Source organism: Chlamydotis macqueenii, chromosome 6 (genome assembly GCF_036417535.1).
Source record: "Chlamydotis macqueenii isolate bChlMac1 chromosome 6, bChlMac1.mat, whole genome shotgun sequence".
NCBI classification, from domain to species: domain Eukaryota; kingdom Metazoa; phylum Chordata; class Aves; order Otidiformes; family Otididae; genus Chlamydotis; species Chlamydotis macqueenii.
In genome coordinates this window covers 45,033,866-45,052,791 of record NC_141561.1, presented here as the reverse complement: position 1 = coordinate 45,052,791, position 18,926 = coordinate 45,033,866, and the positions used below count along the sequence as shown (strand labels likewise).

Genomic DNA, 18,926 nt, shown 5'->3' with positions numbered 1-18,926 from the left:
CCTGCACCATGGGAACCTTGGGGATGTTTACACCCAATAACGCAGTGATTTTACAGCGTAAAAGACCTAAACGAAGTACACGTAGCTTTGAATCTGACTGCCAAGACAATACAGAGTTTGGGAACCCAAGTGAAATTATTGCTGCTCCAGTCTTTGCACTTGGTGTGGCAAGTGCCCAGGCTTCGCTACGCTAAATAAATTGGGCTGTTGGCTTGCTAAGCAAACAAATGCAACTGCATCGGCGCTGTCAGCGCTGCTGACTGATGCAGGTGCTGCACGCGACGCTACTGTACAAAACAGAACCGCTGTCAGCCTGCAGAGCACATCTGACAGGCCTGGTTGCGTGCGCTGGCCACGCGTGCAGCAGCGTCTGGTCAGTACTCTTCCTCTGAATCTGCCGAGGGGATAAACAGAGGCGGCTCGGGGCGCAGGAGAGAGACAGGGCCCAGAGCGCACTCTGCGAACAACAGGGGAGCCCTGAAGGTGCTGCGCCTGCCTCCTTTCTCTGCCCTGACCCTGCTGATAAGCACCCTCCTGCTCGGCGGTGTCTCCGGTGTAGTCGGGGTGGTAACAGAACAGAGCAGCAATAGATTTTTTATTATGAGCACAAAATCACGGTTGCCAGGATTTTGATGGGCTTTGCTGCGTGAATCTGTCTGATCATTCGGAATCCATTCACAAAAGCATTCAAAACTTGCAAAAAGGAGTACAGAAACGGCAACAAAGGGATGGCTTTGATGTATCCAGAAATCTTTTTGGTGGGTTGACAAAAGCTTACTACAAGTAGCTGTAGGATGCTCATTCATTCCTTTTAGATGTGCATTTTGATCTGCATTCCGTGCGTGTGGAAATGTGTGCAGACTTTAATAGATAAAGCCTTGGAACAAGCCTCTTCTCAGAAACAAAGCAGGGGAGATGTGGGTATTTCTCCAGCCAGTACGGTGCCAGTGAAAGCGCACCGTCCTTGGGGGAGGGATACAATCCTGCTCGCAGGAAGAAGCCATGGCAGGAGAAGGGAAGCTTTAGGATACAAGACATTGTCAGCAGAACTTATGGCTTGTTTCAACAGAGGCTTGCAAAAAACTAGTCACTGGCTTTGTAGGTAAGGAGGTTGCTGCAGTTGTTATGTCTGTAACAGCAGAAGAATGCTGTAGTAGAAAATTACTTTAAACAAGAAGGGGGAATTGTTGGGGACGACGAGTAGCAGAAGCCACGGGAATGAGAAACAAGAAGCCACGAGAATGAGAAACAAGGGACTTTCCAAGAGAAGGAAAACAAGAGAAAGGACATCTGGGGGTGGATGGGCGATCGGAGGGTAGATAAGCACATAAGCTGTAACAATAAATGATTTCACTTAGCGTGCAGCGGGGGTCCGTGACTACGTTCCCACAGCCTTCCCTCAGCCATGGACACTTTCTGAGGCCAAGAAAAGCTCACAACGCTCACCTGGCTGTCCTGTCTGGGCCAGGCCACGGCACTCACGCTGATCTGCTCCACAGCCTTCCCCGGCACTGAGGCCAGGCTGACAGGCCTGTGCTTCCCTGCATCCTCCTGTGGCTCTTCCTGTGGACGGGCGTCACGCGTGCTGCCCTCCCGTCAGCCGGGGCCTCCTCGCTCGGCCAGGGCTGCTGGGCAGTGGTGGAAAGTGGCCTGCCGAGCGCTTCGGCCAGCACCCTCAGCCCCAACGGGCGGGTCCCGCCCGGCCCCGCAGATCTGTGTGTGTCGCAGTGCGGTCGCAGGGCGCTGACCATTTCCCCCGGGGGGTGGGGGCTGCATCGTGCTCCCCGTGCCGGTCTCTGGCTCGGGGGCTGGGCACCCTGAGCACAGCTCGCCGGCACAGATGAGGCGCAGGAGGCGTTCAGCGCCGCAGCCTTTTCCTCAGCCTCTGTCCCCGCGCTGCCCCTGCCCCGCCAGGGACGGGGATTCTCCTCAGCCCTGCTGCTGCTGCTCCTGTCTGTGCAGACACAGCTTTCACGCTCTCTCACGGCAGCGGCAGATTCAGCTCTCGCCGGGCGCTGGCACTGCCAGTTCTACGCCCGCACACCCTCACGGCGTCCTTGGCGTCCTGCGCAGCTGCTGACCAGGCCCGGCCGCGCGGGGGCGGTGCTCGGCCTGCGCCCGAGGGGATGCCGCCTGGGATTGGTCGCTGGGCTGTCACTCTGCCCCCGTTTGGGCCTGCCCTGAGGCAATGCTGTCTGGGATTGGTCCTCTTGGCTGTCACTCTGCCCCCATTTGGTCCTGCCCTGAGGCAATGCTGGCTGTGATTGTCCCCGGGTGGTGAGGCTGCTGGGCTGCAGTGCCCGCCCTCCACCTGGGGCAATGCTTCCTCTGATTGGCTGCCTGGGATTTCCCCCTTGCTCCTCCCATCTAATGACGGGCCAGACAGCTTATCAATCATCACGTGCTGCTCTCCCACACGGCGTGATTGGTGGAGCCAGCCTGCCCCGCCCCTGCAGGGTGCCCAGCTTTTTCCACTCTTGCCGCCTTTCCTGCAGGCCAAAAGTGAGAGTGCAGACTCTCTCGGTGCATCTTTGGACCTATAAAAAGTGGGCTTTGCCCTAAAAATGAGAGTTTAGACGCTTAAAATGAAGCTCTAGGCCTGAATAATGTTGTGATTCCTAAAATGAAGGCTTTGAGCTGTAAAAGTGGGGTTAGGGCCCTGTGAAAGAGAATTTGGACTCCAGAAATGAAGCTTGGAGCCCTGTAACGGATGGTTTGGAAACGGAAATGAGGCTTTGGACACTGCAATGAGCTTCAGTGTCTTAAAGCAATGTTTGGGCTCTGAAAAGGAGACTTTGCAAACTAACCCCGAGGCTTTGACCCTGAAAATCAGGAGTCAGGCCACATATTAGACATTGGACCTAAAGTGAAGGTTTGGACCATAAAAACGAGGCTTTGAAATCTGTAGGAGAGAGTTCAGGCCCTCAAAATTGAGGTCTGAAAAATAAAAATGAGGCTTTGGACCTTAAAAATGAGACTTTGGCCATGAGAAGTCGATGCCCGAAGCCTGTCAGTGTTTAAGAGCACTTGGGCAGTGTCGGTATTAACGAGCTTTAACGTGGTCAGGCCTGAACTGGTCAGGCAGTTTGACCAGATGATCGTTGTAGGTCCTTCCAACTTAAATACTCTATTCTATCATATTTTAAAACAAAAAAAAAAAAAAAAAAAAAAGAGGCTTTAAGCCCTAAAAATTCCAGAATGGATCCTACAAATTAGACTATGGGAGCTTTGGGAGCTAAAGAGAGTGTTTGGACCTGTAAAGGAGGCCTTGGACCCTAACAGTGAGCCTTTCAACCCTCAAAATCAGAGTTGAGGCGTTAAAAATGACACTTTGGGCCCTTAAAATGAGTCTTTGAACCTTTGGAGTAGGGCTTGAACTTCTAAATGAGGGTTTGTATCCTAAAAATGAGAATTTAGATCTTGAAAATGACTGTTTGGACAACCAAAATGAGAGTTTGGGCCCTAAAAATGAGACTTGAAGTTTGAACTTTAAAAACATGTGACCAGATGTTAAAACTGGGCCTTTGGACACTGAAATGAGCCCTTGGACCCAGAAAATGATTGTCGTAGTTCAGCCCCGATCGGGACCAAACTACGCAGTCTCCGTTCCTCTCACAAGGAAAATTCTTCACAACAGGCTGGCAGACACCTCTCAGGACGTTTTTACATCTCATTCACATCTCCTCTCCTCCCCACTTCTCTCAGCCGGGCTGGGCCCAGTTGGGCCCAGTTGCCGCCCGGCGGGAGGCCAGAGGGTGAAACCTGCAAGGCCCACGAGGCTCGCGCCTCCCCCTCTCTGTCCCCACTCAGCTCCTTCACATCTTCTCTAATTCTTTTTTTTTCTGTTTTCCCCTTCTTAAATGTGTTACGGCAGAGGCGTTATCATGGAACGTGCTGACACCAATTGGCTCGGCCTTGGCCAGCAGCGGGTCCGCCCTCGTCCCGGCCGAGTCCACTGAACAAAGAGGAGCAACTTCTAGCAGTTTCCGATAGAAGCTGCCACCTTAGGCCCCCCTCGCTAAACAAAACCAGAACAGTGATGATTTAGTCTCTAAATTGAGGATTTGGGGCCCTTTAAATAGGATTGTGTGGCTTGAAGATGCAGCTTTGGACTAAGAAATGAGGCTTTGTGCCCTAAACATGAAGGCTGGCAATGAAAAATGATGATTCGGGCCTTCAAAAGGAGGACATATCTAAATCTAATTAACATTTTCCCTTATATCTACTTAACAACATCTTATCTGAGTAAATTATGTTAACATCTCTAAATCTAATTAACAACGTTTTATCTTACCAAACTAAAAATGTGTCCCAGGCCAAGTTTGAGGCCTGTGGCTCTGGGGGATCAGAAGAGGAGGGTGATTGTTCACGAGGACAATCACAAGGTGAACACAGGTAAACCAACACAAGCATAGCAGTGCCCAACATCAAAAGTGCCCCAAAATAAAGCGCCATCAAAGCGTTAATCATTTTGCTCATTTTTGCAACCTTTTTTTTCCTTTGTGATGGTTTAGCCCGAATTACCACACAGTTTCTCGCTCATACTCCCCCTCCCCAGTGGGGAAGGAAGGAGAACCCATGGGTTGAGATGAAGACAATTTACTAAAATAACAAGGGAAAACTACAATAATAACAGAATATACGGATATTAAAATATACAAAGTGAACAATATGTGTTTTCTCACCACCCGATGTCCCAATGACCGACACAGCCCGTCCCGAGCAGCGATCATGGAAACAAAACTGAGCAGCAAGCAAAGGAGCAAAAGGGAGCCAGCAAGGGAGAGGGAACGATGCCAGCAAACGAGGAAGGAAGATGGATGCCAGGAAGGCAGATACCCGCCCTGGCCAGCCCCCACTTCTCTACTGAGCATGGCGTTCAGGCATGGAACACTCTTTGGCCAGTTTGGGTCAGTTATTCTGTCTGTCTTTCTCCCAGCTTCCCGCATCTGCAAATTAGCGAGACTTGGAAAGCAGGACGGTGTCCTTGGTCTCATTCACAACAACTCATATCATCAGGGTGTTTATCAACATTCTTCACACAGGGCATCCAAAACACACCGGCTACTGAGAGGAAAAATTAACTCCATCCCTGCCAAAACCCGGACAGTGTCCACCCCTTATTCCATACAATCTACGTCATGCATATACATATATACGTGTGTGTGTATATACACAGAGATGTAACTCCTTCAGTCTGTTGAGCTCATTTAGTCCATGACTTTGGGCTCCATCTGTCCTGACAGTCTTTCAGGACAAGAGAGATGGTATGTAGTGTGGGGTTGTTGCCTGCTGCACCTGGAACTCGCAGTTGGTACATCTGGCGTGGCTGGTGTATCATGCCCATGGTCTGCGAGTGGAAGATGTTGATCTTGAGGAAGTTGTTGGGGGCCAGTTCCTGTTCCATCACCGTTGCATCTCTCTCGGTTTTATTGAAGCTCATTCTTCACTGATCAGGGTGTTCCTTGCTGCAATACCTTTGACGTGACATGTAAGGACTATAGAAATGATTATATACAGGTCAAATTATTGGCTGTTCTCACCTAACATCAGATCTCCTTCAGCTACCCGTGGGACTTCCCCATCCTCCCGCATTACCCACCAAGTACATCCAGGCCCTTCAGCAAAAGCAATCCCACGGGTGGGTTTGCCTTTGCCCAGGGGAGGAATAACCCAGACCGTCTTTCCTAACATACTCCTTAGATGCACCACAGGGACTTTATCACCCTCTGCCCTCTGGCTGGGCAGGGCCAGCTCGATTGGTGGATCCCCGAGTGTTGACTAACCAGGTGGCTTTTGCTAAATGTTTATCCCAATTTTTGAAGGTCCCACCACCCATTGCTTTCAGTGTAGCTTTCAGCAGTCCATTGTGCCGTTCAATCTTTCCAGAGGCTGGTGCGTGATGGGGGATGTGGTATACCCACCCGATGCCGTGCTCTTTGGCCCAGGGGTCTATGAGGTTGTTTCGGAAATGAGACCCGTTGTCTGGCTCAATTCTTTCTGAGTGCCATGTCGCCAGAGAACTTGCTTCTCAAGGCCCAAGATGGTGTTTTGGGCAGTGGCGTGGGGTACGGGATAGGTCTCTAGCCACCCAGTGCTGGCTTCCACCATTGTAAGGACGTGGCGCTCACCTTGACGAGTTTGTGGGAGTGTGATGTAATCAATCTGCCAGGCCTCTCCATATTTATACTTCAGCCATCGTCCTCCCTACCAAAGAGGCTTTGACCGCTTGGCCTGCTTAATAGCAGTGCATGTTTCACATTCATGGATAACCTGTGCAATAGTGTCCATGGTCGAGTCCACCCCTCGATCACGAGCCCATTTGTATGTTGCGTCTCTTCCTTGATGGCCCGAGGTGTCATGGGCCCACCGAGCTAAAAATAGCTCACCCCTGTGTTGCCAGTCTAGGCCCACTTGGGAAACTTTAATCGTAGCAGCCTGATCCATCCTTTGGTCATTTTGGTGTTCTGCCGTGGCTCGACTCTTGGGTACGTGAGCATCTACGTGACGGACTTTTACAACCAGATTCTCCAGCCGGGCAGCAATCTCCTGCCACAGTGCGGCAGCGCATATGGGTGTCCTGGTTCTGGCTAGAGCAGAGTTAATATTCACCTGAGCTGTGCAGAGAACTGGAGCTGGTGGCCCCTATGGCTGGGGCACCCAGCTGGGATAGTTAACTAATGAGCCAACAGCTGGGGTTAATTTACCCTGCTGAGCCCATCCCATCTCAGAATCACAGAATCACAGAATTATTATCAAGATTGGAAAAGACCTAAAAGATCATCCAGTCCAACCATCACCAGTACTTCTCAGCTAAATCATATCACTCAACACAACATCCAAACGTTTCTTGAACACCCCCATGGTCGGTGACTCCACCACCTCCCTGGGCAGTGCATTCCAGTGCCTGACTACCCTTTCCGAGAAGTAATATTTCCTAATGTCCAGCCTGAATCTCCCCTGGCGCAGCTTGAAACCATTGCCTCTAGTTCTGTCACTGTCTACACGAGAGAAAAGGCCGACCCCTAGCTCACTACAACCTCCCTTCAGGAAGTTATAGAGAGCTATAAGGTCTCCCCTGAGCCTCCTCTTCTCCAGACTGAACCATCGCAGCTCCCTCAGCCGCTCCTCATAAGGCCTGTGCTCCAGACCCCTCACCAGCTTCGTAGCCCTCCTCTGAACGCGTTCCAGGGCCTCAATGTCTTTCTTGCAGTGAGGGGCCCAAAACTGAACACAGTACTCAAGGTGCGGCCTCACCAGTGCCGAGTACAGGGGGACAATTACCTCCCTGTTCCTGCTAGTAACACTGGTTTTGATGCAAGCCAGGATGCCGTTGGCCTTCTTGGCCACCCGGGCACACTGTCGGCTCATGCTCAGCCGAGCATCAATCAGTACCCCCAGGTCCGTTTCCTCCACACAGTCCTCCAGCCACTCCACCCCAAGCCTATAGCGCTGCCTGGGGTTGTTGTGGCCGAAGTGCAGGACTCGGCATTTGGTCTTGTTGAACCTCATCCCATTGGCTTCAGCCCAGCTCTCCAGCCTGTCTCTGGAGACAGTTCCCTCTGTAGGGCGCACCTCCGCCAGTTCCCTCAGCACTCTTGGGTGGATCTCATCCGGCCCCATGGACTTGTGGCAGTCCAGTTGGAGTAGTAAGTCTCTGACCGTTTCTTCCAGAATCACAGGGGGGTTAGCGTGCTCCCCAGCCGAGACTACCAGGTCAGAGAGAGGAGTACCCTGAGGATAACTGGTCTGACCTTTAAAGACAGACGTAAAGAAGGCATTCAGAACCTCCGCCTTTTCCTTATCCTCAGTGGTCACATTCCCAGCCTCATCCAGCAAAGAGTGGATATTCTCCTTTGTCCTCCTCTTACTGTTAATGTATTTATAAAAGAGTTTCTTATTCCTTTTCACCCCAGTGGCCAGGTTAAATTCAAGCTGGGCTTTTGCCTTTCTGATTTCACCTCTACACATCCTAACGACTTCCTTGTATTCATTCTCTGACACCGTGCTCAGGGTATCAGTGAGGAGGGTGCTGAGGGGAGCCTCCTGCTACATGGAAGAAATGGGGTGTGGAGATTTGTAAGCCATCGTACTGTGTTGGTATTCCATCACTGTTTTGTGTTTTTTTTTTTTCTATTATTGCTGTTAAATTTACTTTTTGTTCAATCTCAACCCACGTGTTTTTGCTGGTTTTTTTTGTTTACCAATTCTCCCCCTATTCTCTCGGAGGGTGGGGGAACGAGAGAGAGACTGCGTGGTCTGGTCCCGGTCAGGGCTGAAGTACGAAACATGGTGTTTCTGTGCCTGTGAACCCCCTGGAAAAGAGCGCTCTGGGGCACTCAGAACCCTGGGCTCTGTTTGCCCCTTACACACAGACGTGTGTGACCCATCCAGCCTTCTTCAAAGGGAAGCTGTGCGTAGAACAATTTATGGTCTCCAGCATTTTTAAACTGGTATTTAAGGTGCAGACTATTTGAAGGAGAAGCTATCCACTGCACCTTTAATTGAGAAAGACAGATGCAAGTGTCATGATTTCATTTTACAGCAATAAAAGGACACACAGGTTGGGAGCTGGGAGATTAATTTTGCATTCACATTAAGTGATTTTCCGACAGTTAGCACAACCTGCAGGTTTTTACAGGACTGTGTCCTTTCAACATACAAATTGTAACATCAGCCTTATGCAGAACACATTACTGAAGGCAGTTGGGTTTTTTTTTGTTAAGTAGAATTGTTCAAATGTTTTTATGACACACTGGTCCAGACACCAGCAGGGTCTAAGGGAGTGACTGTCGGTTATTTGGACCTTCAAGCCCCTGTCGCTCAGATCAACTACTCATGGTTTCGTTTTCATATGCATTCATTTACAGAAGGAAAAAGCTACTTTCAAGATTTTAATAAATGGTTATTTCATAAACACAGTAACATAATCAGTTCCATTAACATTAACAGAAATGTTTACTGCTACATGACTAATTTGTTTGAACTGAAACAGTTTACAAAAAAACACCCAAAACCTGCAAAAATTTACTAGGAATAGAACAAAATTAAAATATGTCATTTTAGACATACTCTAATCAAACAGCCTCCTCCTCTTTCATAGTCTTTCCCCTCCTCCATCACGTTGTTCCGTCATGGCTACTCCTTCTTTCATAAGCCTTCCTGTGATATGGTGGAACACCTCTGTATCTGTTAACGTTCCCCCGCTCTCGTCCCCCTTCAGGTACAGACCGTTCAGTGGGAGTCCGACCTCTAAACCCTGGGGACCTCGATCGTGAACGGTACCTTCTGTAGGGGGGTGACCTTGATCTGGAATGGCGAGAGCCACGTGACCTTGACCTGGCACGAGAGTTACGGCTCTTCCCTTTGCCTCTTCTTGGATGAGGTGGTGATCGCAGGTAGGAACGGGAACGGGAATGGCTAAGTGATCGAGAGGAGGAGTTAGTGCGGGAGGAACTTGATCTTGAATTGGAGTAGCTGAAAGAGTAAGATGAAGCAAGATGAGGAGACTTGGATCTTAAAAAAACCACAGCACACACAAAAAATAGATGATGTTAATTCAAAACAGTCACTCTCCCCAGTTCTTTACCTCCCAAATTTGGTTTGGTTTCTTTACCTCTCCACAACTGCTGCTTTGTCAGTGGAAAAGCAAACAGGAAGGGTCAGTGTATGTATGGTCTGTCCCATGAACGACCATAGCTGTTGACTGATTTAAACTGGTGCATACTGGCCGCTACTGGTATGTGAACGTGCACATTTTTCACTGCTCCACAACTACATCCAGTGCAAATCAGTTGTGTTGCAGTAAGATAGAAAAAGAGCAAGTCCTAACGGCTACAGGGCAGTAACAAACACCAAGAAAACGTGATTTAGCCTGGAGACAGTAAAGCTCAACTCTAAAAGGCCAGCTTAGTCTACTTCGCTTCATACTTAGGTGGTGCTTGGAACGGGGTGAAAAATACTTGTCCTGCAATCCTACATACAGGGCTATTTGATCAACACTTCTAGCCAGGTGTCCCAGCAAAATCTGGCACATACCTCTCGCTCTGACCAAGGACAGCGATCGCATTTCAAGCAAAATCATATCGTAACGCTTCTACACTCCGCCTCTCGTCATACGACTCCATGCCATTACTCTAGGAAAGACCCTGACAGCATGACTAAGAGAGAGTCCCGGTTAAAATCTCTCCATGTATCCACAGGAGATACAGAAAAGAGGAAATCCTTCTAGACAATCTGCTTCTCCTTCACGGAGGAACCGAGAGGAAACGGCCTTAAGCTGCACCAGGGGAGGTTTAGATTGGATATCAGGAAAAATCTCTTCACCAAAGGGTGGTCAGGCACTGGAACCGGCTGCCCGGGGAAGTGGTTGAGTCACCATCCCTGAAGTTGTCCTAAAATAACAGTGTGGAATTTTCCAATCATTTGCTCCAGCAGTATTGGCTAAGTTGTTAAAGGAATCATGTCGGAGGCCAATTTCTATTGGGAAATCAATTTCTACAGCCCTGTTCAGCCAGCAATCAAAAGCCTGGCTTTCCACCTGATCCTTTAATTAGATTTAGTTTTTATATGTAATTATGGTTTGCTCAAAATTATTCATTGTTTAAAGTCCTCCTTTCAATCATGTAGCAGGTTTTTTTTTTTAAATAATCTTACTGCAAGCACAGAACCCCTTTGTTAAAGCCAAGTCCAATTAAGCCATTTAAAAATTAATTACCACCTGTATTTTCCACAGCTCTCTGCGCATACGTATTCCATTATAAATCAGCTGCTGTATAAGTATGTGTTACGGCCTCATTTAACAGGTGACAAGTAGTCACCTACTGCATTTCTGTAGAACACTTACCGTTCCCAGCCCGGTCTGGCACCTGAGCAGTGAACTGCAGTGGCTCTCATGGGGTGACCTTTTGGAGTGGGGAGAGGGAAAAGGGAAAAAAAATCCCATTCAGTTTATCTGAAGATTTTTTTATTTAAGAAATTCTGAAGTTCCTGTCACTTACCAGCTGTGGGTATGGGCTGTCCTGGGGGGCCCAGCAGACTCGGCAGTGCTGGCTGTCTCAGTGCAGGAGCCTGACAGCCCTTGTGAATACAAGCAAGAGTTGCAAAATAAGCTCTACTGAAATACAAGACTCGCTGCTTGTGTTGACATAAAACTGAGCTTCTCTTCCAACACACTGCCGACGGACAGCGAGGAAGATGTAGCGAGTTCAGCAGCACTCACCAGAGCAGCAGGAGGGGTAACAGCCAGGAGTGGTGGTGGAGGTGGTGGCAGTGGCGGCGGCTGCTGCTGCGGCTCCCAAATCTGCGCAGAGTGCCTTTTTGTGTAGCCAGTTCCGTTGCTGAAGCTCTTCACAGCCTAGAGGCAGAGAAACATTTACAAAGAGGTGACAGGAAACTTCAGGAGATGTACGAAGAAAGGCCTCCACAGGGTACAACCCCTTGTGTATTCCTGTCCGTGCTATCAGCCCTACAATAAATCAACACACAGAGGTGTGAACAGATGGCATTAAACACCGGTATCAATGACTGGCAACGCAGAGTCTCTGTCTTTGAGGGCCTTCACTGTTAACACCAAACTTGAAAGGGAGGCAATCCTGTTAAACAACAGCGGGACCTGAATTTGCCCCATGGCCTCCACAGCGTTGTGAGCTTCTGTAACAGCAGATCATGTACTTGAGCAGGAAACTGAGCCGTATTCAATCCAGCCCTGCTTAAGGCCGTGTCAGTGAATGCTTCCTTCCCTGCCAGCTGTTTGCAAGTAGACTTTTCTGACAAACAGTTTACGGAAACGTCATCACGTTACCTGGCGTAGGAACCTGTTGGCAACTAATGCATCTGGAGAAACGTCTGTCTGGTGACACGTTGGGCAGGTGTGTTCCTCAGATTCCAGCAGCGCTGTTCTAATGCCTGTGAAGAATTAGAATCATCAACACAGATTTTAGCCCAACCAAGGACATTTTGAGAGTTCTAAGCAATGCTAAAAAGACATCTCTGATTAATGGGTGAATGCGGTCTTGAATGGAGAGCATGGAGCTCTAATTGTCCAACAGCGTACAAAATGTCTAGTACGAAGCAAATACCTGTACGGTTTTGATATTTCACTGTTGTAACATTGGAAGCTGTGGCGAAGGCTCTGTCCTGGTGTTTTGACTCGACTTTTTTCCTCCGTCCAGTACAGTGAGCAGTCCCCAAGCTCAAGGGGTGGCCGAAAAGTTTTGCCTGGTGGTCAGTTCTGCTCGCCTGCCCCTGGGTGCTCCCCTGCATTATTGACATAAATAAAAACTCTGTGGTCTACCGAAAAGAAGTTTTTGTGCGCCAAGAGGAGAAAATAAAAGGTGGAGCCCAGAGAAAGGGGAGCGGAACAGAGGCAGAGGGAGGGAAGTAGGGGGTGGTAGGAGAAGAAATCAGAGTTGTTTTCAGTCAGAAGCACAAAGGAAAAAAGGAAGGAATCTGAAGAACAGAAACCCCGCGCACCGTCACCAGCCCTGGCTGCACAGCGGCGCCCACAGGGCCGGTCCCATGCCGCTGCCCGGGGAAGAGGCAGCTCCCCAGCCCTCCAGCTGCGGCCTCACCTGCTCCCACTCACCCCAGGGGAGCGCTACCCCGCGACGGCCGGCGAGGCCACCCCGCCGGAGAGACTGGCAGAGCCGCCCCTCCATCCTGAGCGAGAGGGCAGGACCCATGTCTCCTGCAGCACTCAGGGATGTGAGCGACAGTGGGGGCCCGGCCCCGCGCCCCGACCCAGAGGGAGGGCAGAGACACTGCCACAGCCCTGGGGCTGGGGGGGCTCTCCCCACCCATCGCCGGCTTCGCAAGATCCCCAGTGCTGGCTCCACGCTCGCCCCCGACACAAGCCCCAGCTCCGAAGGCATGAGGTGCCTGCCGAAGTCTGCGGGCAGAAGCTCAGGCTCACCTTTTTGGCAGAGAGTGCCGGCTTCTTGGCCCGCGGTGGTGACGCGGTGCTGCTCAGGTCCAGAGCAGCGCTGGCCCACAGGGACCGACTCACATTTGCTGAGGGGGCACTTTGGGGTGCAGCTGGCCTGGTGCCGGGGCCAGCAGGGAGGGGCAGTTTGGGCCACGGGGACTCAGCGGGCCGCTTCAGCGGAGCAGTGCTGTTTGGCAGCTTCGTCCCCATCCCGAACGTGCCGCGGGCCACAGGGCCTCCCACCTCCTCCAGCCCTGGCAGCTTCCTCCCCGGCAGCACGCCTGGTCTCTAGACAGAGAGAGAGAGAGAGAAGTTCAGAGAGGAGAGAGTTGGAGGCAGCCAGGACACAGAGCCACACTGCCCTCCCCATCTCTCCCCAGGCCCACACAGGATCCCTCCTGCAAACCCTCCTCCCTCGCGCCTGCCCCTTCGGAGCCGCGCGCCTGCCTCCCCGCCAAGCTGCAGCCCACCCGCCCGCGCAGAGCAGACGGGGGGCAGCAGCTGCCAGCTCCCGGGAGCGCTGGCCGAGAGCAGCCCTCAGGACTCACCGGGCCCAGCAGCGGGGAAGACACCGTTTTCCTGACCCGACCGCAGATGGCGCCGGTGCGGCCAGGCCGGCCGGAGGCAGCTTTGGCCAATGGCCCCTCCGGGCTCTTCTTGGGGCTGGGGATTCTGGCAAAGGCAGAGCAGCGCACGCATTAACTGCGAGGGTTTGCGTGATCGTAATGCTCTCGCCAGAGATGCACGCAACAACAGGAGCCAGGAGCTCCGAGGAGGTGAGGGGCTCTTGCCCTGCACAAGGTCACGGCACGGGGCTGGACCTCTCCCTGCCACCCTCCTCCCAGCCAGCGCGTGCGCACGGGCATGGGGCTACGTGGGCCCAGCTCCTTCCAACAGGCAGGCACGTGCTACCAGCCCTGTCCCAGATGCTGAGAGCAGGGGACAGGGGCCGGGAGACACCGGGCGCTCTCACCTCCGGTAGAACAGCAGGTAGGCCTGCTGGGCCAGGACCACTGAGATGTTGCTGGGGCGGACCAGGTCATCGTCCATTTGGTACCACTGCCCGTTGCTGGCCTGCGGAAGGAGAAGAGAGAAGGGGGTCGGGCTGTGTCCGGGGACCCTCCTGGCCTGAAGAGCAGCAGGAACAGCGCCCGCCAGCAGAGCCCCTCCCCCCAAAACCCACAGGCGGCCCAGGGCAGGCAAGGGGACTCTGCGAGAGCAGACCTCCACGCTTCTGTGGCAGAGCACAGCCTGCACCCCCCACCCACTGCTCCACACCACTCCATCTGCTGAGCACCCTCCTTCCTGTGCCTGACAGGGACCCACCAGCGGCCAGCAGCCCCCAGCCCAGACTGGAGCCAAGAGAGCGCCGCGGGCTCACCTTCACGTGGCAGTAGTAGTGCCCTGACTGGCTGCTGGTCCCAGCGTGCACCAGCACGGCATAGAGCCCATACACAACAGGATCCCCGTTCTCCTGGGACATGTAAGGGCGGACGTTCAGGAGCTGGGGATATGGCACGTTCTGCGGAGAGAGGACGCCTTGGGAGCCTGCACAGCAGATGGCTTTCTTGCTACAGCAAGAGCAGCTCAGTGGTCCTACGCGTCCCATCGCTCGAGGGAGGGGGACGCGCTCTCCCCAGGCAGAGGTCACGCTGAGGAAGATGCCGGAATGAGCCAAGCTCCCCCCGCACCACACAGCTGGGGAGGGGCTGCAGGACTGCAGCAGAGCTCACGCTGTGCACAGGACCCCCTCCCACCCTGCCCTGGGCAGCGGGGCCTGGGGCCAGGAGACAGCCCCTCATCGGTGTTGCCAAGCACTCACCTTTGTGATTTTGCCTCCACCAGCAACGCGTTTCAGCTTGAGCACAAGAATGTTGGAGGCTCGGTGGATGGTGACGCCTTCGCTTCCTGACACTTCATGCTTGCACCTGGAGAGGAAGAGCTGGAGCTGTGTTCCACCACCCAGATGATTGCCAGCCCTGGCCAAGCGGCAAACCCCACAGAAACGACCCTGACGACCCCAAGCACCGCTCCAGGGCAGCTGCTCACGGCCACGTCTGCTGGCCCACGTCCTGCTCACGAGGGGAGGGAGCTGAGGAGTGGCGGGCTTCATCGCAGGCTTCAGTGGCCACGTACTTCATGGTGTGGCCATGGAGCAGGTAGAGAAGCCCTCCCGTAGAGTGACAGGCTTTCCACCTGCTTCCCACCAGCACACCCGCGGGCCCCTTCCCGCCCGCAGCCCCACACACTCACTTGGCACATGTGTAGGCGTTCTCCCCGCGCAGCACAGCCGGCCTCACAAAGTGCTCCAGCGCCTGCTCGAGGTTTGCGGCTTGCTGCAAGGACAGAGCAGAGGTCAGGGCACGAGCGGCCTGTCCACACGACAGACCAGCTCCCTGCCGAGACGCTGGCCCCAAGACAGAACCCAGAACATGAGCACAGGGCCACGGACGGCGCCAAACCTGTGAGCCGGCCACCAGCTAGCCGCTGGCCAGCATGCCACGAGGGACGGCCCCACTGCCCCTCACCACCACAGAGCCCCGGCGGAGGAGTCGTGGCTCACGCTCAGGCAACGGGCGCTGCTCTGCCCGGCACAGAAGGCAGCGCAACAACGGAAGCTGCTTCCCCCTGGCCTGCAGCATGCCTTGGCATTGGCAGGTGAAGGAGCCTTGAGAGCAGGCACGGGGCAGCTGCAGGAACATCCCCGCGAGAGCAGAGCTCCTCCCCGTCCCCGACCCTGCCGCACTACCTCGATCTCCAGCGTCAGGTCCAGGTACGGGTCATAGGTGTCCGAGACGCCCTTGCACAGCGAGCACTTCACTGCGACAGAAAGAGGAGTGAGCGCAGCCTGGCACCACACCTGCACCCGCCACCAGCCCAGCGCAGCGCAGGCAGCTGCAGTATTCCTGCTCTGCGGGTGTGGGCTCTGGGATGGCAGCACCGCAATTCACAGCCTGGCAAGGAGGAAGGCTGGCAATTCCACGGTGCGCTGGGACAGCAAGTGCTGCTGGAAAGCTGGCAACACAGGTTCCTTTGCTGGTGGCAGCGAGCCGGGGACCCGCAGCCAACAGCCTTTTCCATGGCCGCCACAGGGGCCACCACCCACTGCTGCCGCAAGACTGAGCAACTGCAGACACCCAGCTGTGGGGAATTTGCACAGCTCAGCAATCTTCCCAAAGATTTGTACTGCAAGGCTGTCAGGGAAGCAGCAGCGCTGAGAGTCACAGGCCCAGGACCTGGCGGCCAGCACTCACCACGGGACCGCAGGTAGCCGCCAAAGATCTGGTGAACCAGCGTCGTGGCCTGGGTCTGGCGATCCAACCTAGAGACAGCAGCACCAGATCACGCACCACCCCTCCACAACGGCCGCCCCCGCCGGCCACCGCTGTCTTCTCAGCGCAGCTCCCCTGCGCGCTCCGGCCAGCCAAGGGGCTGCAGAGCTGCGGGAGCAGAGGGAAGTCGCAGCCTCTGCCAGGCTGCCCTCCCAGTGCCGGGGCTCACAGGGTGACACCGGGCTCCCACGCGCACCTTCCTCTAGAAGGAGCAGAAACTCCTGGCCGCAGCTCAGAGCTGGGCGCTGCACACAGAGGCCACGCAGGCTGCCCGGGACAGAGGGCCCAGGGGAAAGCTGCTCTCTCGCAGCCACAGAGCTGGGGCTGCCCTAGCAAGCACGCCTGCATTCCTCAACCACTGGGACAGCATCCAAACCCGTAGCAGCCTCAGCATTTGGGGACAGGAGCGCAGCTGTGCTGGGGCAGAGGGGTCAGGAGAAGGGAGAAGGCAGAGCTGTGTCACAGAGGGGCAGAGGGGGGCCATGCACCCCCAGGGCCCTGGAGGCAGCACCTCCCTCTAGGAGTGCCAAGTGGGGGACACGCTCACCCTACCGTCCCCTCCCGCGGGCGCAGGGGACCAGCGAGGGGGCAGCGCAGAAGAGCAGCCGTGGGCCGTCAGAGGCCCCACATACCTGCTAGAGCCATTCAGGCAGGCCTTCTGCATGGCATCAAGGGTGCAACGCAAGAAGTAGTGCGCGTCCCCCTGCATGCCGAACTGGATGTACTGGGCAATCCCTGCAGGAGAGGGAGAAATCAGCCCCAGCACGTGATGCAACAGATGCTGGCCCTCCCTCAGGGCAGGGACTCGGGGTCTGAGCCCCCTCAACCCAAACCACACGACAGACTCATGCCGGCCGCGGAGGAAGCTCCACGCAGCCCCCGGCAGGCTCCGTGAGTCACCTCTGAAGAGCCGTCTGCCAAGACCCGCCCCGATCTCAAAGGTTCTGCTCCCGCCTTAGGCACCGCGCTCCTGCATGGTGACGGGAGGGGAGGGAAGGGCAGCCATCCTTACGCTTGAGGCTCTGGATGACAGACACTGGCTTTATTGCTGTGCCGCTGCTGGAAAAAGCCTGGATCGTGTGCTTCTCCATAACACACAGCATGCAAAAGCCTCTTCGCTGGCCTGCAGCAGGAGAGAAGACAGGACGTCGGGACAAACTCCGGAGAGATGGAGGCAGGACAGGGGGCAGGGGACCTCCGGTCCAACACAGCTCAGCCGCGCTCAGTTTTCCCTAGGAGCTCTGTGCTCCGGTGCAGCTCGGGGGCATCCCGGGTGCACAGGGACCACCACACGCCACCCCAGCTGGCGCAGCCCGAGTCACAGTACCAGCCAGCGCAACGCCCCAGACGAGACACTGTCCACGTGGACGGAAAACAGGTCACAGGGATGCGCTGGAGGAGCCCAGCGCTCGGCCCTGAGGGGCAGATCCCAGCAGAGCCCTACGCACAGAGCTGCGAGCCCCGCGTGCTCCCCTTGGGCACAGCTGGGAGCGGTGCCCGCCGGACTCCCTTTCAAAGCCCCCCAGCAACAGCAGCTGCTGCCTGCACGCAGCCTTGGGCCCTGCCCTCACGCGCTCCCCGCAGGCAGGGGCTGTGTGGGACCCCCAGCTCAGCCCCCAGGAAGCCAGCAGACCCCCTTGGACCCATCTCAGTCCTGGCTACGCCCAGCTGAGACAAAGCCTCCCCGGACACAAGGATGACCTCTGGACGGAGAAACAGGCAGGAGGGAGCAGAGCAGGCACATCCCGACACCCACACGGCCCTGGCCAGAGCCACGCACAGAGGTGCTGAGTGCGGCGCCGGGAGCAGGACAGGCGGGCACTCCTCCTCCCTGCCGCCCGCCGAGCCGGGCCTCCCCACTCACAGGTCTGGCTGTGCTCCCTGGAGAGCAGGTAGTTGGCGAGCGGCGGCGTGTGGGTCAGGCACTGCAGGCCGGCGTTGAGGAAGCAGGTGTTCCCCACGTTGTGCAGCCCGGCGCCGACTGGGTACATCTGCTCCCACTTCATGGAGAGGCGCTCCGCAGGGAAGAGCACCTTCTGGGGTCCAGGGATGCCATCTCCCACGCTCCCCGACTCACGGCCGCTGCCTGCGGGGAGAGGGGCGGTGAGCCGCAGGGCTGCGAGCGCGGGGAGGCTCCCCCTCGCCCTCTCTGCCTACCCTGCTTGCCGGGCAGCCCCTCCTCGGGGCCGCGTTGGCCGTCAGCGGCCTCAGCCTGGGGGCCGAGCAGCGGGTACTTGCCCCGCAGCCGCTCCCATGGGCAGGAGGAGCCGCGGCTGTCAGGCTCCCACTCCATCTCCTGCAGCAGCAACTTCTTCAACGAGGCACCCAGCAGCCCACCCAGCTCCCCCTCCTCGCCCGCCTCCCTGTGGCCCAGCTTCAGCGCCTCCTCCATCTTCCTCCCGGTCAGGATGATCCAGTCCAGTGGCCCTGGCTGCACAGCCAGCAGACAGGTGACCGGGCGTGGCCGGACTGTTCTGTTTGGTTCCGCTCGTGGCGCCAGGCAGCGTCTTGTCGGGGCAACGGAACGTGGCCTAGAACCACCGCTGGCCCAGCCCCTCTGCTTGGTGCCCCTAAAGCCCTGGCGGAACGCTGAGGCCGGGGCACCGCAGTCGCCGTAGCCACCAAACACACCGGCCTGGCAGCGCTGTGTGCCAGACAGGGAGCGGAGG

At 55.2% G+C, this 18,926-nt stretch overlaps 1 protein-coding gene across 1 annotated transcript; it reads right to left on the bottom strand.

The window, feature by feature from the left end:
- Positions 1-374: 374 nt before the first annotated feature.
- LOC147600374 (ubiquitin carboxyl-terminal hydrolase 36-like) lies at positions 375-18,649 on the bottom strand. Its single transcript, XM_086751266.1, has 17 exons — positions 18,415-18,649; positions 18,122-18,343; positions 17,270-17,380; positions 16,890-16,992; positions 16,180-16,247; positions 15,675-15,745; positions 15,179-15,261; positions 14,748-14,853; positions 14,307-14,447; positions 13,899-13,999; positions 13,474-13,597; positions 13,024-13,213; positions 12,798-12,889; positions 11,222-11,356; positions 1,483-1,563; positions 960-1,020; positions 375-457 (listed from the first exon to the last, which is right to left on the bottom strand). Exons 1-17 carry the CDS (start codon positions 18,647-18,649, stop codon positions 375-377), a joined length of 2,007 nt encoding a protein of 668 aa, XP_086607392.1.
- Positions 18,650-18,926: the final 277 nt, after the last annotated feature.

Coding starts and splice junctions, on each gene's coding strand:
- LOC147600374 (XM_086751266.1), bottom strand. CDS start 18,649: ATGGAGGAGGCGCTGAAGCTGGGCCACAGGGAGGCGGGCGAGGAGGGG. Junction 17,381..18,121: donor CAGGGAGCACAGCCAGACCT/GTGAGTGGGGAG, acceptor CTCCTGCTGCAG/GCCAGCGAAGAGGCTTTTGC. Junction 16,248..16,889: donor TGCCTGAATGGCTCTAGCAG/GTATGTGGGGCC, acceptor TGCTGTCTCTAG/GTTGGATCGCCAGACCCAGG.